General features: G+C 40.6%; 1 protein-coding gene across 1 annotated transcript; it reads right to left on the bottom strand.

Annotated features, from left to right (window-relative positions):
- Nucleotides 1–14,048: 14,048 nt before the first annotated feature.
- PURB (purine rich element binding protein B) lies at nucleotides 14,049–22,697 on the bottom strand. The gene has a single exon (XM_065938646.1). It carries the CDS (start codon nucleotides 22,520–22,522, stop codon nucleotides 21,605–21,607), a length of 918 nt encoding a protein of 305 aa, XP_065794718.1. The 5' UTR covers nucleotides 22,523–22,697; the 3' UTR covers nucleotides 14,049–21,604.
- Between the last annotated feature and the right edge of the window lie 281 nt (nucleotides 22,698–22,978).

The raw sequence follows: 22,978 nt of genomic DNA, 5'->3' as shown, positions 1-22,978 counted from the left end.
GGCTCCTCTCCATGGGATTTCCCAAGCAAGGATACTGGAGTGGGCTGCCATTTTCTTCTCCAAGGGATTATCCTGACCCAGGAATTGAACCCACATCTCCTGCATTGTAGGCAAATTCTATACTAGTGAGCCACCCCAGCGAAGCCTCAGAGTTTGCTGGGAAGCCTGATCTAAGACAATGACTTCTCTCTGAAAAAATTTATTTAGTTTTTGATAGGGCAATATATTCACATGTACAATATTTTAAAGGTACAAAGGATATACAGTGAAAAGACTTCCCATCCCTTACCCAATTATCCATTTTACCTCTGCGTAGGCAACCAGTGTTGTCAGTATAGTAAAAATATTTTAGCCTTTAGAGAGGAGGGTCTTAATCATTACATAGACTCCAGGAGTTTTTAATTTCTATGTTTAATTTTAAATTCCCCTTTAACACTGCAGTACTCCCCCCAAATAATATAAAGCTGTTAAGAGACATAAATTTTCTTTTAGTCACTCTAGTTATAGGACAAATTCTTTTTATTTTTAAAAATATTCCTGGAGGTTAATGCCAGATCCCAGTGGCTGGGCAGCTATTTACATGAGCCAGAAGCTGTCAGATTCTCATGAGGTCAGTCAGGATGCAGTATCCACCTACCTACATTGAGCTTTGTGATTCTGAGGCTGGAACTCAGCAAACATTTCTGCTTTGCCTTCTGCTTCCATGCTAAGGCTTTGCCCGTTAGGAGCACTAGAGGGAAACTGTAAGAGTGGAGGAAGAAGGGACTTATTCCTATCTTCCTCTGAGCATCATCACCCACGCAGTGCTGCTTCACTCTGGCAGCAGCAGTTCCTTTTGTAGGAGCAGCTAAATCAGATTTCTCAGCACTTGAGAAACCAGTCTCATTCCTCCCTCCCCCTTCACCAGCAACCAGCTCCTTTCCCATAGGTTTGAGTTCTTTCTAATTCCATGGGGCACTTCCTCTAGGTTTCTAAGGCGTTCCCTTTGTTTCTTCAGGGTAGCTATTTGTTAACTTCCATGACACCTTAGAGTTCTCTTTTTACCATTTAGCAGTTAACAACTTTATGTCCAGTAAACAGTTCTCTGTTAGTACTCTCTGTTCAAAAACTTGGTATGTTTTCTGCACAGTGAATGGACCCTGATCGATAAGCCTATGAGATATATAAGGTAAAGAAAATAGTAAAATGAACCTGATGTACATGTCATACAATTGTAATGATCATTAATTCATGGCCACATTTGTTTTAATTTTACATTCACATTTACATCTGCCCCTCCCCTAAGTGGGTTACATTGAAACAAATCCAAAGTAAAAGAAAGGAATAACAAATATTTTTACAGGAAAATAGTTTCCTTACAAAAACGGGTCATCTTGAATTTGTACAATGTGCATTCACTGCTTACCTAAACAGTAAGACAAAAAAGAAGAGCAGGACTTCCCTGGTGGTTTAGTAGTAAAGAATCCGCCTGCCAATGTAGGATACATGGGTTTGATCCCTGGTCTAGGAAGATCCCAAACTACTGCGGAGCAACCAAGCCTGTATGCCACAGCTACTAAGCCTGTGCTCTAGAGCCTCGGAGCTGCAAGCTGAAGCCCGTGTGCCTAGGGCCTGTGCTCTGCAATGAGAGAAGCCATTGTAATGAGAAGCCTGTGCACTGTGATTAGAGTAGCTCCCGCTCACCACAACTAGAGAAAAGCCCACAGTAACGACCCAGCACAGCCAAAAATAAATAAATAAATTAATTAATATTTATTTTTTTCAATTAATACATATTTTTTTAAAAAAGAGCAAACAAAAAACAAGCAGAACCAAGAAAACAATAAAGATTAGGGAAAAAAATGGAGAAGGAATTGGCAATCCATTCCAGTATTCTTGCCTGGAGAATCCCATGGATGGAGGAGCCTGGTGGGCTACACCCATGGGGTCTCAAAGAGTCAGACATGACTGAGCGACTAACACACACATACACATAGAGAGAAATAGAGAATAAGAAGATGAATAGGAAAAAATTAATGAAATCAAAAGTTGGCTCTTTGTAAAGTTGAACAAAATTGACACATCTTTAGAAAAGAAAAAAGATTAAAAAAAAAAAAGAAAAAAGATTCAAATTACTAAGAAGTTAAAGAGGGTAAATTACTACTAAGCTTACAGAAATAAAAAGGACTATCGGAATCCTTTTGAACAACTGTGTGCCAGCAAATTAAATAACCTAGATGAAATGGGTATTCTTAGGAAGATATAAACTACTGAAACTTACTCAAGAAAAAAATAGAAAATCTGATAGACCTATGACAAGTAAAGAAATTGAATTAGTGATTTAAAATCTTCCAACAGGAGCCCAGCCCTATGCTCTGTGATGACCTAGAGCGGTGGAATGGAGAGTGGGGTGGGAGAGGCACAAGAGGGAGGGGAGATATATATATGTGTGTGTGTGTATATATATATGTACTTTTGGTTGATTCAAGTTGTTATGTGGCAGAAACCAACACAACTTTGTAAAGCATGTATCCTCCAATTAAAAAAAGAAAAACTTCCTACAGAGAAAAGCCCAGTCTTTACTGTTGTATTCTATCAAATGTTTAAAGAAGAATTAATACCAGGCTTCGGTCATGGTCCAGTGGTTAAGAGTCTGCCTGGCAATGCAGGGGACATAGTTTTGATCCCTTGTCCAGGAAGATCCTACATGGCTCGAAGCAACTAAGTTCTTGCAACAACAAAGACCCAGTGCAGACAAAAATAATTTTATTTTATTTTATTATTATTATTATTATTATTTTTTAGTTCTACCACTTTATTGCTACCAACCCATTTCCCTCCACCCTCGTGCACACATGCTCAGTCATGTAATCCCATGGACTTCAGCCCGCCAGACTCCTCTGTTCATGGACTTTTCCAGGCAAGAATACTGGAGTGGGTTGCCATTTCCTTCTCCACAGACAAAAATAATTTTAAATAAAATTTTTTTTAAAAGAATACCAATCCATCACAAACTCTTTCAAAAAATAGGAGGGAACATTTCCACATTCATTGTATGATGCCAGTGTTACTCTAATACCAAAAAAAGACAATGATACCACAACAAAACAACAACAAAAAACCTACAGGCCAATATCCTAATAATTCAATCCATATAATGTGTCATATTAATAGACTAATGGACAAAACCACATGATCATTTCAATGCAGGCAGGAAAAGCATTCAACAAGATGCAATAGTCTCATCAAAAAACTCAAAAACAGTTAGGATTAGAGGGGAACTTCTTTAACCTGATACAAGTCATCTGAAAAATCCACAACTAATATCATACTTAATAGGAAAAGATAATATTCCTGAGATCTGGAACAAGATGGGGATGTTTACTCTTACCTCTTTTATTTAACATTTTACTGGAACTTCTAGTAAGGGTAATTAGGCAAGAAAAAGGAATCCATTAAAAAGCTATTGGAAAAAAAAAAAAAGCTATTGAGACTAAGAAACAAGTGCAGCGAGACTGCAGTATATAAGATCAACATACAAAAATCAATTTTATTCCATACACTGGCAATGAGTAAACTGAAAAGCACTTCCATTTATAACAGTATCTAACAGAATAAAGTACTTGGGAATGAATTTCACAAAAGAAACACAAGACATACTCTGAAAACTACAAAACACTGGTGAAAAAAGTTAAAGATCTAACCAGAATCTCAGCATGCTTCTCTGTACACACTGATGAAACCATCCTAAAATTCATATGGGAAAATAAGTGAGCAAGAATAGTCAAAATAACCTTGAAGAAGAGTGAAGTTGGAGGACTCACCCTTCTTGATTTCAAAACCCATTTTTGCTTATTTTAATAGCAGTAGAAATATTACCTTGTAATGAAAGTTGGACAAATGCTAAATCTTGGACAAATGGGACACTGTGGAAACAGACAAAAATGGGAGGGTCCAGAGCAAACACTACCTGTGGAAAGAATGGAGATGGGTAGAGAAGACAGGAACAAGACTTCTCAATTTCCTTTTTATATTGTTTTGATTTTGAAATATGTAAACATTGTTTATTTTAAAAGTTAGAGAAAAAAAAGAAGTAAAATAATTTATAGGGACTTTCTTGGTGGTCCAGTGGTTAAGACTCCACCTGCCAATGCAGAATCGACCCCTGGTTCAGGAAGGGCCCACATGTCAGGGAGCAACTAAACCCATGTTCCACAACTACGGAGTCTGTGCTCCACAAGAGAAACCACTGAAATAAGCCCATGCATGCAGTGAGGAGCAGCCCCTGCTGGCCACAATTAGGAAAAGCCTGCACAGCAACAAAGAGCCAGCACAGCCAACAATTAAATAAATTGATTAATTAAAATTTTTCAAATAATATAAAGAATGCCGTCTATTTATTAAAAGCAACCACCTGCCTATAATTTCTTTTTCTAAAGACTCCCAGAAATTCTTTTTTTAAAAATTTACTTATTTATTTGGCTGTTCCAGGTCTTCATTACAGTGTGTGGAACCTAGTTTCCTGACGAGGAATTAAACTCAGACCCCCTGCATTGGGAGCTCAGAGTTTCAGCCACTGGACCAGCAAGGAAATCCCTATAATTTCTTTTTAAACAATATTCTGAGGCTCCTCAAATTTGACTTGTAGGCAGTGAGAAGTCAAAAATATAAGGAAATCCTTTTGTTATTCCAAGTAAATTTCTCAGCTTGCTGTAAAAGCAAAGGTTAGGATTATACTATCAGTCAGTTCAGTCACTCAGTCATGTCTTTTTGACCCCATGGACTGAATGCAGCACGCCAGGTTTCCCTGATCATCACCAACTCCAGGAGTTTGCTCAAACTCATATCCATTGAGTCGGTGATGCCATCCAACCACCTCATCCTCTGTCCTCCCCTTCTCCTCCTGCCTTCAATCTTTCCCAGCATCAGGGTCTTTTCTAGTGAATCAGTCCTTTGAATCAGGTGGCCAATGTATTGGAGTTTCAGCTTCAGCATCAGTCCAATGAATATTCAGGACTGATTTATTTTAGGATGGACTGTTTTTATCTCCTTGCAGTCCAAGGGACTCTCAAGAGTCTTCTCCAACACCACACTTCAAAAGCATCAGTTCTTCAGCACTCAGAGTTATTTATACTCCAACTCTCATATCCATACATGACTACTGGAAAAACCATAGCTTTGACTAGATAGACTTTTGTTGGCAAAGTAATGTCTCTGCTTTATAATATGCTGTCTAGGTTGGTCATAACTTTTCTTCCAAGGAGCTATCTTTTAATTTTAATTTAAAAAGTCTTTTAATTTCATGGCTACCGTCACCAACTGCAGTGATTTTGGAGCCCCCCAAAATTAAGTCTGTCACTGTTTACTCTGTTTCCCCATCTATTTGCCATGAAGTGATGGGACCAGATGCCATGATCTTAGTTTTCTGAATGTTGGATTTTAACACAACTTTCTCACTCTCCTTTTTGATTTTCATCAAGAGGCTCATTAGTTCTTCCTTGCTTTCTGCCATAAGGGTGGTGTCATCTGCATATCTGAGGTTATTGATATTTCTGGCAATCATGATTCCAGCTTGTGCGTCATCCAGCCCAGCATTTCGCATGACATACTCTGCATATAAGTTACGTTAGCAGGGTGACAACATACAGCCTTGAAAGCAAAAGTGAAGTCGCTCAGTCGTGTCTGACTCTTTGCGACCCCATGAACTGTAGCCCACCAGTCTCCTCTGTCCATGGGATTCTCCAGGCAAGAATACTAGAGTGGGTTGTCATTTCCTTCTCCAGGGGATCTTCCCGACCCAGGGGTCAAACCCAGGTCTCCCGCATTGCAGGCAGATGCTTTAACCTCTGAGCCACCAGTGAAGCCTGCCTTACTCCTTTTCCTATTTGGAACCAGTCTGTAGTTCCATGTCCAGTTCTCACTGTTGCTTGCATACAGATTTCTCAGGAGGCAGTTAAGATGGTCTGGTATTCCCATCTCTTGAAGAATTTTCCACAGTTTGTTGTGATCCACACAGTCAAAGGCTTTGGCATAGTCAATAAAGCAGAAATAGATGTTTTTCTGGAACTCTCTTGCTTTTTCTATGATCCATCTGATGTTGGCAATTTGATCTCTGATTCCTCTGCCTTTTCTAAATCCAGCTTGAACATCTGGAAGTTCATGGTTCACGAACTGTTGAAGCCTGGCTTGGAGAATTTTGAGCATTCCTTTGCTAGCGTATGAGATGAGTGCAATTGTGCAGTAGCTTGAACATTCTTTGGCATTGCCTTTCCTTGGGACTGGAATGAAAACTGACCTTTTCCAGTCCTGTGGCCACTGCTGAGTTTTCCAAGTTTTTTGGCATATTGGATGTAGCACATTCACAGCATCATCTTTTAGGATTTGAAATAGCTTAGCTGGATTTCCATCACCTCCACTAGTTTTGTTTCATGTTTCATCATGTTTATTTCACGATGCTTCATAAGGGCCACTTGACTTCACATTCCAGGATGTGTGGCTCTAGGTGAGTGATCACACCATTGTAGTTGTCTGGGTCATGAAGATCTTTTTTGTATAGTTCTTCTGTGTATTCTTGCCACCTTTGTTTTAATATCTTCTGCTTCTGTTGGGTCCATACAATTTCTGTCCTTTATTGTGGTATAAAGTATATAACAGTTCAAAACAGACATTTGGTCAAAAATGAATAAGAAATATAAATTCAATTTTTTATTTATTTCTGTAAAGTTTATGCCTATCTTTTGGGTAGATTCCTAGAAGTGGAATTGCTGGATCAAAGGGTAACTTCTTAGGTAATTTGGCTGTTGCTGCTGCTGCTAAGTTGCTTCAGTCGTGTCCGACTCTGTGCGGCCCCATAGACGGCAGCCCACCAGGCTCCCCCGTCCCTGGGATTCTCCAGGCAAGAACACTGGAGTGGGTTGCCATTTCCTTCTCCAATGCATGAAAGTGAAAAGTGAAAGTGAAGTCACTTAGTCTTGTCCGACTCTTTGCGACCCCATGAACTACAGCCTACCAGGCTCCTCTGTCCATGGGGTTTTCCAGGCAAGAGTACTGGAGTGGGTTGCCATTGCCTTCTCCGAGGTAATTTGGCTAGGTACTTCCAAATGTTTTCACAAGGGATTGCGTGTTTTCCACAGCAACATATGAACATGCCTGTTTATCCACAGAACTGCCAATAGAGTTTGTTGTCAGACTGTTTCTCATCTGGTAGGCAAGAAATGGTATCTCAATATAGCTTAAAATTTCATTTCTCTTATGAATGAGATTGCATATATAACTACGAACCATTTGTATTACTTTTTTTCTATGAATTGTCTGTGATTTGCTTTTGTTGTTGTTCAGTCTCTAAGTCATGTCTGACTCCTTGCGACTTCATGGACTGCAGCACACAAGGCTTCCCTGTCCCTCACCAATTCCCAGAGTTTGCCCAAACTCATGTCTACTGAGTCAGTGATGCCATCCAACCATCTCATCCTCTGTCACCCCCTACTCCTCCTGCCCTCAATCTTTCCCAGCATCAGAGACTTTCCAATGAGTCACTTCTTTACATCAGGTGACCAAAGTACTGGAGCTTCAGCATCAGTGCTTCCAATGAATATTCAGGGTTGATTTCCTTTAGGATTGACTGGCTTGATCTCCTTGCTGTCCAAGGGACTCTCAGAGTCTTCTCCAGCACCACAATTCAAAAGCATCAATTCTTTGGTGCTCAGCCTTCTTTATGGTCCAACTCTGACATCCTTACATGATTACTGGAAAAACCATAGCTTTGACCATACTGACCTTTGCTGGCAAAGTGATGTCTCTGCTTTTTAATATGCTGTCTAGGTTTGTCATAGCTTTTCTTCCAAGGAGCAATTGTCTTCTACTTTCATGGCTGCATTCACCATCTGCAGAAAATAAAATCTGCCACTACTTCCACTTTTTCCCCATCTATTTGCCATAAAGTGATTCCCCAGGACCCAAATACTGGATCCAAAAACTTCTATGGTAGAATACCCATTTTTTTTTTAGCTGTTGCTGCTCTTTGGCTGTAAGTAAGTCTCTAATGCCACAAAATAGTTCTAGCACAGGGCACTGAAACATTGCCAGTTCTGGAGAATTTAGCTCTTCTCTTGCGATCCTGGATCAGTCTGGAGAGTTGTGACTGGAACATCCCAAGTGTCAGTCATCTATTAATATTTACTGAAATTTAACAATGGTAGAGTAACTTCTTCTGAGCATAGTAACTATGTGCTCCTTGTTTCAAAGTTAGTATAGTGAAAACATCACAGCCCCTGGTAAAGACCAAGTTTGTGGGCTTGATGGGCATGTGGAAAGGCCCCTTGTTGGGTTTAGTGAATCAAAGAATGACCATTGCCTCCAGCCCTACTCTAGAACACACCCTAGCAATGATGTCAGACCTGTCTTCATAGGGCAGATGAAGACAGGAAAGTAGAAGACCTGGCTTTTAGGGAAAGTAGAAGACCTGGCCCCATAAAAGTGTGGCCTTTGAAGGCTAAATGGTATGTGCAGTATAGAAACACCACAACAAAAGCCCCCAAAATTCCCCACAAATTTGTTTCTTGTCCACAAAAGAGAAAACCTTGATAAAGTGATTGGCCTCCAACTAATAAAATAATATTTAAAAAAAAAAAAAAAAAAGAGAGAAAACCTTGAACTGACAGAGGCTGGGGAGAGTTGAGCAGTTGTATCCAAAGAGAGCTTGCAGTCCCCACTGGAAAAGGTACGGTGTCAGATGAAGAGCAGACAAATTAAATCCCACTGCCCTGATGAGTCACTTGCTGAGTGATGTCACCAGCTGAGTTTTCACAGCTGGAAAATCAGCAGCTGCTGGACTAGAACATTCCACATTGCTGACAGCAGTTCTCCTTCCCTCAGAAGACTTTTGTACTATTCTCCCCCAGAATCGAATATGCTTTCTCTGTTTATATTATTTATACTAGGGTGGGGAATCTGACTTTCTGTTTTGAACTATGCATTATAGGAGACATTATATATTCATAAAGATAAGTTTTCTTAATTCTAAGCAGAATCTTCAAGATCAGAAGCAGCTAGATGTAGGTATAATTTTTTAAAATCTACAAACAGAAATACCTCATTGTAGGTCATATAACAAAACCAAGTTTTCTTATTCATAACAATAATCTCTTAACAGAAAACCTAAAGGTAATTGGGTACCTCTACTCAGCTGAATGGATTCTCAGCAATCACTTCATTTTTTAAAAAAAAATTATTTATTGGCTGCACTGCACAGAATGTGGGATCTTAGTTCCCTGACCAGGTATCAAATCCATGCCCCCTGCAATGGAAGGCAGGGTCTTAATCAGTGGGTTGCCAGGTTAATCCCCAATCACTTCATTTATTGATTTATTAATTTTTATGCACGATGTTTACCTGAAAGAGAAACACACGAAAAGTAGAAAAGATCTATGAAATGCAATCAGTAAATGCTCATTTTTCAGACCTCATGGAATAAAGACATTTTTCTCTAAATCTAGAGGCTGGAGAGTTTTTTGTTTTACCACCAGAAAAGATGTGTTTGCCTGTGCCTGATTGGATGGAACCTAAAATAATGAAAATTAAATTACTTTCCAATTTAACTTCTCCATGAGTTGCTGGCTTTGTGGCACAGCTTAATAATAAGGTGTGTACATTAGAAAATATCACAGGTTAATAGCCATCAGTGTACCTAACATGAACTCCTTATTAAATCTATTTAATACAACATTTTTTCAATGTATATCAATACATACATAAATGTGATGGCCATTTAACACTGTTGAGATTTTTTAAATTATCAAAAAATTTCAGAAGGATGTATGCTAAATTATTTAACAGTGCTGCTGCTGCTGCTAAGTCCCTTCAGTCGTGTCTGACTCTGTGCGACCCCACAGACGGCAGCCCACCAGGCTCCCCCGTCCCTGGGATTCTCCAGGCAAGAACACTGGAGTGGGTTGCCATTTCCTTCTCCAATGCATGAAGGTGAAAAGTGAAAGTGAAGTCACTCGGTCGTGTCTGACTCCTAGTGACTCCATGGACTGCAGCCTACCAAGGCCCCTCCGTCCATGGGGTTTTCCAGGCAAGAGTACTGGAGTGGGGTGCCATTGCCTTCTCCATAAGTTATTTAACAGTAGTTACCCTTAAAAAGTGGGTTTAGGGACTTCCCTGGCAGTCCAGTGGTTAAGACTCTGAGTTCCCACTGCAGGTGCTACAGGTTGGATCCCTAGTTGGGGAACTAAGATCCCACGTGCTGTGTGACTCGGCCAAAAAAATAAATAAATAAAAAGAAGTGCTTTTGAAGAAAGAGAGCACATTCATTTTTGTTTCTTTACAGTCATTCTCTTCTGTTCATATTTGTTAAAATGACTGCATTCATTTTTATGATGAAAGTTTGGAGATTATAACTGCCAAAAATGATGCCCGCCAATTCTGAGGGGTACTGAATAAACACGCAAAGGACAAGGCAGTTTTGAGGGTTGGACATCTAGGGACAGCTTCCTGGTAGAGTCCTGAAGGTGAGAAGATGCGGAAGCCCATGGAATGGTTGTGCCTTGGCCAGTCCTGTATGCATAGGCTTGAGAGCCTCACTCCGTCTTCCCCAACTTCTGTTCCATAAAATACCTGTGGGAATCAGGATCTAGAGTTGCATAAATGGACCACTGCTCATTCTTGGCTATTTCTTGCTTTGACACCTAAGATAGGGAAAATACAAAATGATGTAGAAAAGAGGTATTTTCAAATCCATATTGCTTTATGTTGCTGATATCATAGTGAGTACCTGACTCCAATCTGCTCTGGCAACATGGCATTGTAACCATTTGTATTCTGATGAGGACATGATTTTAGCATATAGAGGGTGTGCTGCTGGTACTTATGATTGAAATGGGAGTCCTAAGCTGTTTGTCCTGATAGAAGACTAGAATTTTATTTTTGGTCATTGATACAAATGAATCAGATTGGTATGTTTTTATCTTTTTTTTTTTTTTTTAACTGGGGGAACTATTTTAAATTTGGTTCTCAGATACCTTATCCTGAAAACATTAACGTGACCCACAGTTTCTACATATTTCTGCCTTTGGGCAGAAATTATACTCAGTTCTGCAGAGTTTTGTGAAATACCTGTGGATTCATCATGTGTCATCTTAGGCTCCTGGCACAGGAGTGCACTCCTTTCTGTGGCTCTGTGGTGTAGCAGCTGAGAGAGCCAATTTAGATGTGTGTTCACTCTTGCCACTAATTAGTTTAGAGACCTTAATTGGGTCCACTGAGAGGTCTTCCAGGGTACCACAGAAGCTGAAGAGAAGTTACCTCTTGTGTAGGGAACATTTTTATTTACAGTTTTGGTTTTTTATTTATTTATTTGGCTGTGTTGGGCCTTAGTTAGAGCACACGAGATCTTCACTGTGGCACGTGGGCTCCAAAGCTCACAGGCTCAGTAGCTGTGGCACACAGGCTTAGTTGCCCTGTGGCATGTGGGATCTTCTCAGACCAGGGATTGAACCCATGTCCTCTGCATTGGGAGGTGGATTCTTAACCACTGGACCACCAGGGAAGTCCCTGCAGTTTTTTTTATGCTTTTAGTTTTTGTGTTTAGTTCATTTGCATAGTGCATATATTTTTTAATTTTTAAAAATTGGAGTATAATTGCTTTGAAATGTTAAGTTTCTGCTGTAAGATAGTCTTTATTAGCTATATGTACATGTATATCTCCTCCCTAAAGAGCCTCCCTCTCCTCCCCCCATCCCATTCTTAGTATAGTTTCAATTGTCTCCTTTGAGTAAAACGCCTGGGGCAGGAGGCTTGCAAATCAAATTCTCTATTGCCTGGACTGAGGGAAACTTGTATGCTCAGATCTCATTAGGAACTGACTTATCACCTCTTGATGGAAGGGTGGGGAAGGAGGACCTATGGGGCCTGGTCAAAGCCCAGTGCTGGGGCTCACTAGCTGCAAAAGCTTGGGGCACACGCCCCAGAAATGGGACCTCGCCCCTCCCAGGTCCTGTGTGGTGAGAACGGATCAGGGCTCTGAGTGAACTCTCCTATTCCTTCCTTCCTCTGTTCACCTACACTGGGCCCGCTTCCTCCCTGGGGTCTGGGGAAGTAGCTTCTCAGGATCTGAGATTGCACAGAGGTATTTTACTGAGGAAGGAGATAAGTCTAGTAAATTTGCGCTGCAACCCATCTGAGCCTCCTGGAGATCTAGGGTCATACAGATCAAAACATTTGATCCCTAAATATACCTCAGTCCAATTTAACTTAGTTCCTCCTAGTTCTTCCTAAAAAGTTTTTTTCCTCTGGAATAAACTGTTAAGTTCCATTTGGACCATGGACCATATTTTCTACACTTAGTGTAACACCTGACATATAGTACACATGTTTACAAATGGTTATTACAAAAGGTTATTAAAGATTTTAGTACTGACCACAAGGTGGCTCTCATTTTCCTAAGGCCCAGTGTCTTCTCTGGGAAGACAGGACACTGTTGTAGGACCTTAATGATTTTTAAGTGTTAAAGATACTATCTCAGACTCACAGTATCAGTTTATGACAGATTTGGGGACAGAACCTAGCTCACAACATCCAAAATACTGAAACTATGAGGTAACAGCCCTATTGTTTGAGGCACTGGCGCCAATAAAACTCTGCAGGCTATACAGCCTGGTTACATTTGGTCCTTAAATTCAAGGTGATAACTTCACATCAAGAAAAAAATTCAGCAGGGCTATGGCAAACTAATGCATCAGGGTAAAGGCTTCCTGACCTCTTGTCACCTTAAATTGGTGGCAATAGCTAATTTTTCCTAGGACTTTTGTGATTTCTGCTGCAGAATCTCAAAGTGTGATCCTCAACTAGCAGCAGCAGCACCTGGGAACTTGTTAGAAATGCAGCTTCTCAGGTTCCACCCAAACCTGCTCAGAAACTTGAAGCAGCTGGGGATGGTGGTGGTGGTTGGGGGGAGGGGTGGGAGGTGACTCTGATGCACACTAAAGGGTTCTCTCTGCTAATAAAAGCCCCACATTTCCCCAGCGAGGGCTACCAATACAATGCTTGATGATTCCATTTGCAAACTTTTCTCAAGAATAGTTACTTGGGGGTTTAAGTGGACTTCGTGTGGGTAACTTAGGCTATATATATATATATATATATATATATATATATATATATATATATATGGATGTCTTCAGCACACGAGATCTTCGTGTGCTTCATATATTTTTTCATGTGCTTCATATATATTTTATATAGCATATATGTATATATATATATATGCTATATAAAAGCATAATTTATATAACCAGTCTAGTTCAGTGGGTCTCAAAGAGTGATCCAGAAACCTCCAGCGGCCCCAAGACCTTCAGGGAGCCCAGAATTGTAAACTACTTTCCTGTTAGCTGCTTTGTTCACTTTCATTCTCCCAAGTTTATACTGCTTTCCAGAAGCTAAGTGATGTGATGTCACTACTTTAAGGCAGATGGAATGTGTCTTTAAAAAGCTGTTTTTAATATGATAGGTATCAATTGATACAGGCCTGAAGTAGGGTTGCTCCTTGAAGGTCTTTAGTGAATTTTAAGGAAGCTAAAGGGTTTCTGAGGCCAAAAAGTTTGGAACCACAGCCAGGATCTATCAATACAAAATTTTTATTTTTCCTTTAGCTTGGGATATATAACACTGGTTTAACCTACTTTCTGAGCAGTTAGTTATGATAAATGACAAGTAAACACGTGAGTTTCTTTACAGTCATTTGAAGTGATAGGGCCTAAAAGCAGGTAGACTAGGAAGAAATTAGGGGAAGCAACAAGTGCCTCCTCTGGAATATAAACCAAAGCATGAAACCATTTGCAACTTTGATTTACTCCATAGACTGCTTACTAACTAGAAAAGGGTTATACAAACCCAGAGGGTGTAGAACTAAATGGCTGTATTTCAGATGAAATGTGCAAACAGTTTTTAAGTCACTTCAAGTGAAAACTCACCCAATTCCAGACCCATTTATGAACCCCAGTAGATAGTGTGTGGTATTTCCCTCCCAGTCAACACGTAATTCCTTAAATGAGAGACAACCAGCACAAGACTGTCATTCACGTTTCCGCATACTTTATTTGTTACAAACATACAATTTTTTAAATATAGACTGTAAAACTCCATTTGCAAAAGTCTGTTATTGTAAGGAGTGCACACCAGCAGTAAGGATTCTTTTTTCTCTATGAGTTTTTCTGTCAGTTTTGCTAGTTAGTGGTAAATACGGGACCCGCCATTTTACAGACTGACTGAAGCTTTTGGCTGTATTCACATTGTTCTTTTGAAGCAGCCCTGTTCGTCTCAAAATTGACCGGAATCAGCTTCAACCTCCAGGCAGTGAGATCAACAGCCCGTCTAGACTACGCTTTTGAATGGTTTCCAGGAAGTATGAGTTCTGAATGGGTACTGCACTTCACGGATTTGTTTGAATTGCCCATGCAGCTGTGTTTGTTAAAGTGCATTCTTCTTTTAAAAAATAAGAGGAATAATCTTTACTCTTTAACCAAGGTACTTAAAAAAATGAACTTTTTGGTCTCTCAGCAGATATTCCCAAATTGATCCTATCACTACAAATTTTAGTGTTCTATTTACAAATATTTATAGGGTAACAGGTGGAGGGGACCTTATAAAATTAAAGGTGCAGCTTCTCTTGAAGCAGAAATCAGTTCTACAAATTCATACATAGGAGTACACACTTGGTTTACAATGCACAAGCATTTGGATATTTACAGAGACTGAAGACATCCCAAAAAACCCTCTTTTAAAGTAACTTCCAACCTAAACTCTAGTTGTACATCTAGATCAGGAAGCTCTGTCTCTTGCTATCAAGATTTGGTTTTAACTCATTCTAATTATGTCTGTAGATTCTCTATGGGCAGGACGTCAGTCCCAACTTTGGAATGAAGAATCATCTAGTCTAAGGAAGCCCCTGGTAGATCTGACTGGCAGTGAAGGTTACTATAGAAAGTGTGTTATCTGGAAGTATGTCAGAAGATGGATAGACTTCTAAAAATGGACTTGGAAAAACATCTGCATAGAGGTGCAAGACAGAATAAATCCTTACTAATCATTTTAGAACTTTTGGTAAGTCCAAATACACTGATAACCACAATTATTATTCAAATTATTGATAATCACTGGAAAAAAAAACTCGTTTACTTGCATGCTACTGTAACATGCACAACTCTCAAGTATGCCCTGTACTTAAAATCAGTTTCTGGACTTCTGCCCAATCTATTAGCTTCTAGGAATACAAGCAGCTTTTGAAACAGAAGTGACATGTGGGCTAGGAGAAAAGGGTTTTATGCCTCATATCTGAACAGTTTAAGATGAAACTCTCAAATTTCTACAATAAAAATGCTCCTGTTTTTCAATTTTCTTGGGACTCTACCTGCAGTTATATATGTCCTTGAAAAAGGAATTTTAAAAGGGAAGAAATCTACCACTTGCCACTCTGTTTCCAAATATGTATAATAAAGACTTTTTGAGCTGGCTAGATTTTGCAATATAGGGCAAGAATGGGGATGAGAGTTTAAGAAATGAGAGACCAAAAAAAAAAAAAAGAGAGAGACAATCTACATAAATTTTCTTGAAAGATTTACCCACTGATGTCTTTGAAGTAGGGAAGGGAAAAAAAAAAAGACAAACTCATGTCTTCTTCAATATGCTAGTGGACAATGAACTTGGATAGGTTTATTGCTTTCTCTCCAATACTCCGAGCCCACATTTCATCACACTAAAGGTATGATCAGCCCTCTCTTATCCATGTCAGGAGGCATTTTATATATATAATATGGGGAAAATGGAATTTGCTCCTAGACTCAAAATCCCATGTTAATAAAGTACAGTCATACTCTTTCATCAAACCATGTTAGAATCGCCTATGGAAAAAAATATTTCTGCATCAAATAAAGCTTTGCCCTCCTGTGATTAGAAGTCCTACTGAGCAGTGACACTACCAATACAGCATTTGCTATTACTTTAACATGGCTTTACCTATCCCCATTGCAATGTCTAATTCAAGAGACATGAGTTAATGTTCAAATGAAAAAGATTGCAAATAAAGGTGACTACACTGATGGCATATTCCCTATTTCATCAGGAAATATAAAATACATTCATAAAGGTCTTAACTTGGATCAGGGATACAGATATCAACTAGATATCAATTTCTAGATATCTAGAAATTACTGTCTTCATGATGCAGTATTATTTTCCAAATTAAATTTTCATCCTGACAAGTGGGCCATATTTATTAAATAAGAGTGTTAAATCCATCAGTAATAAAACTAAGTTTTAAGACTGAGTGAGGGCTGCGAACAGCGACTTTAACCAAATAGCAGGTAAATATATCAAGAGAAGTAATCATTTAACAGTATGCTATCTCTTGAAATTTCTGGGGATTATCATTTGAAAATTAATGACTTTGTTTTTCTAGATTAAAAACAGGGGAAATGAGGTTATAATTTCCATTTCCACCTTGTGCCTGGAATTCCAAATGGGGCACTGTCATGTACTTTTGTGTCTATACACATATTTTTTAGGTAAATGTGGTTCTTTTTCTACAATCACCACCTGCCCCCATTATCCAGTTTATTCAATGGGAATAGTAACTGTTTAGGAAGACAGCTAATCGATTTACAGTACTCTAAAACCAACCCTGAAAACTGGCAATTTCATTCATTTACTATAACTTCAGTGCCGTTTTGACAGGAAAAAAAAAAGTTACCTTAAGGCTCAAGGGAAAGTAACTTATTAAATTGTGAATGCAGCATTGTTTACTCTCCCGTCCATTGGAAACTAGCAAAATGCATTCTAGATCAGTAATACAAACTTTCTAACATTAGCAAAGATTTCTACTTTTCTTATACAGAGTTAAAACAATATTCAAAAGCAAATTATCTAGGGGAGCCTGAGAAACCATGATCCACATCACACACAGATCCCATGTATTTCATGATCAAAAAGTGCTTTATCTTTGAGAAATATGTCAGGGCTAAAATGGAAATATACAAGGAAAAAAATCACTTGACACTTTCTCAAGTGAAGTACAAAATGGAAAAGGAGTAAAAAGATGGGAGGCGCTGCTCTTTGAACAGGCCTTATGCAGGTGACTTTTAGGGTATACTAAATTAAAACTGTTTTAGGAGTTAACAGTGGAATTTTACACCACTATATATATTCTAAAACCTGAGATTGGACATCAAAGCAGTCTACTTTTTTACTTATCAGAGCAATTCTGATACTTCCTAAAAATAGAAGACAACTCAATTGAATTAATAACTCCAGGGTCAAAAACATTAACTTTCCCCAATAAACAAGGAGACCGACCACATTAGATACCAAGAGTGCTATAGAATGCCTCTCGACAGTCATTTTTACATAAGCAAAAAGTCACTTCTCTCCTTCCCCTTCTCACAGATCAAGGCCACACTATTCTCAAATGAATATCTACTGAGAGATCAGCTGTGCATTGGACAAAGTACCATAACTGGGTTAAAAATGAAAACAAAATTTACAGTGAAGAATACCTATGTGCATGGCTTACACACTCAAGCTTCTCAAGTTCATCCACCTCAAGAACAAGGTAGACACAAATGGATAGTTACCTTTTAATACCTTGTGGAGAGCACATTCTACCTCCTGTAAAGCCAATCAAGGTCACATTTAACAAAGCATCCTCAGCAACTATAGTGCCTGAAGTGTGCAGCCATTTACAGACCACTCAATATGAGGGCATTATTATAACCAGCCTCTTTTGCCCACAACCCTGCATTTTCAGATAAGCCAGGATAATTGTTTTGTTTTTGAGAAAACTGAAGCTTGAATCTCTTAAAAGACCTGCAATTTATTGCAAAGTGATTGAGAGGTTAACAGGGAAGCAATAAGTTAACAGCCTGCCTGCACCAAAGCCTCAATCATTTTGCAGTAAATAATTATGGAAAGTGACTTGACAAGTAGCCATGTGTGTATCACAGCTACAGTCATTTATACCACCTACATACCTCCCATAGTAACATAGGGTGTCTGGGTTTTTGGTTTGGTTTTCACTTTGATTTTTGGTGCCATACAGATTTACACTGTGTACTGTGCAGCATATGCACTGAAAACTTTCTCTGCTGACTAGAACTGCCATTCTACTTGAATGAAAGGTAGGGACAATAGAAACCAGAAGGCAAGAGTAGTATCTCATCACAAATTTTTGACCCTTTGATTTTGTTCTTAAAATTTCTCATGTCTGCAGCAGTTTGAGAAACATTCTACCAATTCTCTGAAGAAGAATTTTAGTTTCCTACTTCTCAGGAATATGACTGTTTTGAACATATGATTAGCTGGGCTGTTTGCCAAAGTTGAAAAACAGTCCTAAATCACTGCTCATAGTAGCAGCTGAAAGGCAAAACACAAAATTGCTTTCCCATAGTCTGTATAATGCTACTTTCTGACTGGAATTAACAAAGATCATTTCCTTTAATAGGCAGTATTTATGAATGAGTTCTGAAAGCCAGCCTGTTAAAATCACTTTGTTTAACAAACCACACACCAAAAGTGTAGTCTGTGCTTTGCAGATTTCTATTGTCCCTAGTACCGGTATGAGGATCAGTGAATGCTACAATTAATCCACATCCTCCTGTAATCTTCCTGCAGTGAGAAGAGAGGCCATGAACCACCCCCTGCAGGAAAAACAAACCTTTGAGATTGGTTAAGACTTAAAAACCCACCACTATGACATTTACCATTTAATCTTACATAGGCAGGTCAAAATTTTAATATAAATTACTTTTTCCAACACATAGCTTATGCATTCTTTGCTCCTTTTTTTGGAGGATTCTCAAATTGATATCTAAAGATTTACATATGATATATTACTGTTATATGGTCTAATGACTAAGAAAATTTCTCTGGTAACCAAAGCTGATGCCATATATGGTAGTGTTCTTGGCATATACTCTATATGCCTCAGACCACTTCCACATTCTTTCTATTCAGCTAATTATAGCTTAGTAGCCACTGGTGAAGGATTGTGAAGACCCTGTCATTTCTACAGAGTAGAAAGGCAAGGCTAGTTACTGCAATTCAGCCAAACAAAAAGAAAAGAAAAAAGAATAAACCAACCCCTTAAAAAGGAGAGGTACTGCACCTTTGCAAAATTGAACTGGCTCACTGCAGCTGAGCAACAGAATCACCACTGAAGCAAGAAAACAAGTTGGTCTATACAGGAATTATACATGTTTTGAAAATGAAAAAGTTACAGCAATCAACTAAGAGCTGCAACTTTAATCTTCATTGCTGCCTCAGAGTTTGAAACTTATAAACAGTTTATGCAAACCTAATAATGCTAGCTTCTTCTCAGCCCCTTTACTAAAACTATTTAGGGGTTTGTTCTCCGCAGCAAAGAAATAAACACTCAAAACACATAGGTAAATACAGCAGGACATTATTGAAAACAGCTGCCTTGTAGTACAAAATACAGTACAAGTATACAGATGTCATTAAAACATCAAAAATACTATTGCTCCCATACAATTTAGGAAACATTCTTTGCAACGGAGAAAAATTTTTTTTAAAAAAGAAAAGCTTAAAAAAAAATCTGTTTAAAAAGTCTACTGTGGATGATGAGTAGAGAAATAGTCTGAAAAGGGCACCAATGTTTGTGGCTCTTCAACTTTTTAAAAACAAAAAAAATCTAAGATCAACGATATTCTGAATCAAATCTAATTTTTTAAAAAAGCCTAATTTTATATACACAATTATTCCCTCCCTCTCAGCCACAATTCATGAAAACGACCTTTTTGTATATTACTTATTTCCCAATAAATACAAAAAGATTGTAGACTGAATAATACCAAAATAAGATAATAAAAAGGTATGCAATAAATTAAAAGGCAGCTCAAATAAAGGGCAGGCATGCAGTTAAAAAAAAAAATACTAAGATTGTGGAGGTGGGGTTACTTGCCTCCTTGTTGAGAAGGTGTCGCACAAAGTATACCTGAAAACTTTGGAAAGACCATTAGCTCCCATTCAATTCAAAGTTACCTAGGTCTATGACACTTCTAGGAATACCTTTTGATGGGGTGGGATTAACTTGATTAGTAAAAAATCATACTGAAAATCCATTTAAAATATAGAAGAGGCGATCCTTGAAAACTCCAACTTTTATTCTTGAAAGACAGCTGGATAAACTGGCAAAAGCCAGTTTGTTGAAATTTCAAGATGGTATAAAAATGCTTCCAGGATATAGTCAGCATATTCACGTTCATTTCAGCTCCATTCAAATGGATTTCAGCTTCAAAGAGCACGCTGCTTGAATCACTCATCCATCATTTGCCAGCTTTGATTGTGAGGTACTCATATAATGGACCAAGTTCTTAAAAATTTATTTTAAAAGAATAAATGATGCTGGAATTCTGGACCTGAGGATCTTTAGTATTTGAACAAATCCACAGATTAAACTGAAGGTAGATGACTTCAGTTTTGGTTACTTCCAACTTTTCTGTGTGGACTTATATTCCATTAAAGCTCAGGCTTGTAGCCACAATGTTCCTTTTGTAGAGATGTTCAAGTTTTATGGTTTAAAATCCAGCCAACCAGTGGCCGAAACAGCCGAATTAGCCATAATTCACTGGCTCACACGGTGGAGCCACGGGTATCTGGCTCTCATTCATATCTAAGCCATGACCTCCATATTTGGAGATCGGGGAAGAACTTTAGTGAGCAGCAACCAATCCACTCAAACAGTTTTCCTTGTGCTTTATGCCTGATTTCTTCTTGTGCCTACCTCAGCAACCCCCAATGTAAAACTGCTTGTATCTTTGAAAAAAATATGCCAACTTCCAAAATATTATAGTAAGGGATTCTAGTTCAAGGATTGACATCTGAATCCATTTGCATCCCGGATAATAATTCTGCAAAGACAAGACATGGGCCTTGGTCCAGGTTCTATGCAAAACCATTTTAAAATGGATCCAATTTGTTTCTGTCCCTGGTGGCTTCTTGAATTCTTATTTTGCCCTGTCTATGATTACGTAAAGTTGCATTCCTTTTCATGAAACTTGTACCCTCAGGACTGGGTAACTGCAAAGGCCTCTCTCTTCACAAGAATTCCATGAAGATGTATATCCAAAACGCTGATTGCAATGGAGGTGAAGGGATAGACACTGCAACAATGAGGTCTAGAAAGATCTTTAGACCAGGTTACCCAAATATAATACAAATTGAGCTGTCATCAACGGGTCTGGGTAACTCATGAGGTGTTCCTTGGCCAGCGTGCAAGGATCTATCCCATCCAGGGTTATCCTAATGGATTTAGGAACCTTAGGTGGGAAGCAAGAGAAGTTGAGACTTCTGCTCAGGTGAGGAGACGCTGTTGTCCTCTCTTTGCAGGTTGCTGTCAATTCCTTGGAACTTTACTGTTTTTCTCTAATTGTCCTGACTGTTCTCTTATGGTTATTTCTCTTAATTAACTATATTATTTAAAATTTTGTTTTCTTCCTCCGGGGCCTCCCTTGTTTCCCCTCCACTAGCTCACTAGGGATGAACAGGAAGGGGAGCTCTCTAGCCAAGGAGACGGTGGTGGGATGGGGAGGCCCGTAAGGGGAGGAAGCTGCGCGTTTCAATCCTCATCCACCTCCTCTCCCTCAGACTCGTCCCCGCCGCGTCGCTCATAAAGCTTATCCCTCTGCCGCTCCTGTATCTCTTTCATCTCATCTGCATACCGGCAAAACGCGCCCCCGAACTTGCCCCAGGCCTTGAAGGGAACCGTGATGGCGTTGCGGTAGGACGGCTTCACCTCGCTTACGCGCAGGAACACTCCGTACTTGTTACAGCCCACGTCGAAGAAGAAACGCTTGGAGTCCACCGTGATGGAAGTGCCTTCCGGAAGCTCCCCGTACAGGCCGCCCCCAGGGCCTCCGGCGCCGCCGCCCGGGCCCCCCGCCAGCTCGTCGTCCTCGCCACCGTAGTCGTCGATGAGCTTGGCCAACGCGTCGCGAAACTCTATGAGGCCCTGCGCGGGCAGCGCGATGGTCTGGCCGCTCTGTAGGCCGCCGGGCCCGGGGCCACCGCCACCGCGGTTGACCGTCTGGCGGATGCGCAGGAAGCGGCCGCGCTGGTTCTCCTTGAGGTCCAGGTAGTACTTGCGGTTCTCGCGCACCAGGAACTCGCTCTTGAGCGCGCGCCGCGGTCCACCGCCCTCCTCGGCGCCCGCCGCCGCTGCCACTTGCTCCGGGCTGCTGGGGCCCAGCTGCGCGTAATGCTCGATGAAGTCGCCCAGGTAGTCGCGGAACTCGGCGGCCACCGCCATGGACAACGTGAGGCGGCTCTTCGAGCCGCCCGCGCCCACCTCGGCGATCTTGAGGAAGCGGCCCTTGGCGTTCTGCTTCACATCTAGGTAGAAGCGTTTGTTCTGGATGTCCAGCCGCTTCGAGGCCAGCTCCTGCGTCTCTTGCTCGCCGCCGCCGCCGCGGGACGAAGGCTGGAAACCGCCGGGCCCACCACCGCCGCGCTCGCTGCCGCTGTCGCCGTCCGCCATCTTCTCAGCCGCCGCCGCCGCCGCCCGCCGCCCGCCGCGCTCGCGCCCCTGCCCTCCGCCCTGCGGCTCGCTCTCCCGGGCCCCCCAGCCTCGCCCGCCGGCCCGCTCACGCGCTCCCGCTGTTCATCGCCGGCAGCCGCCGCCGCCGCCCCCCATCGCCCCCGCGCCCCGCCCCGCCACTTCCGCCGGGCCAGCTTCCGGCGCGCGCCTCCGTGACGGCGCCCCGCCCCGCCCCCACGTCCTCGCTGCCGGAAGCGCCGCGCAAGGCGACGGCGGGGCGCAGGGCAGTGACGTCACGGGACCGCGAGGATTTGGGGACCCTGGAGACTCGGATGGGTAAACTGGGAAGGAGCTCTGGAAGTTTACGGGTGACGGAAACAGTCTGCATCTTGTTTGTGGTGGTGGTTTTATAGATAGCCGAAACTGATTCAAATTACGCTTTAAATAAATGCGGTT

This window comes from Muntiacus reevesi, chromosome 6 (genome assembly GCF_963930625.1).
Source record: "Muntiacus reevesi chromosome 6, mMunRee1.1, whole genome shotgun sequence".
NCBI classification, from domain to species: domain Eukaryota; kingdom Metazoa; phylum Chordata; class Mammalia; order Artiodactyla; family Cervidae; genus Muntiacus; species Muntiacus reevesi.
The sequence above is the reverse complement of the archived record's forward strand: the minus strand, read 5'-3'. Positions and strand labels throughout refer to the sequence as shown.

Excerpts from the sequence above, each read along its gene's own strand:
- PURB (XM_065938646.1), bottom strand. The coding sequence starts at position 22,522 with ATGGCGGACGGCGACAGCGGCAGCGAGCGCGGCGGTGGTGGGCCCGGC.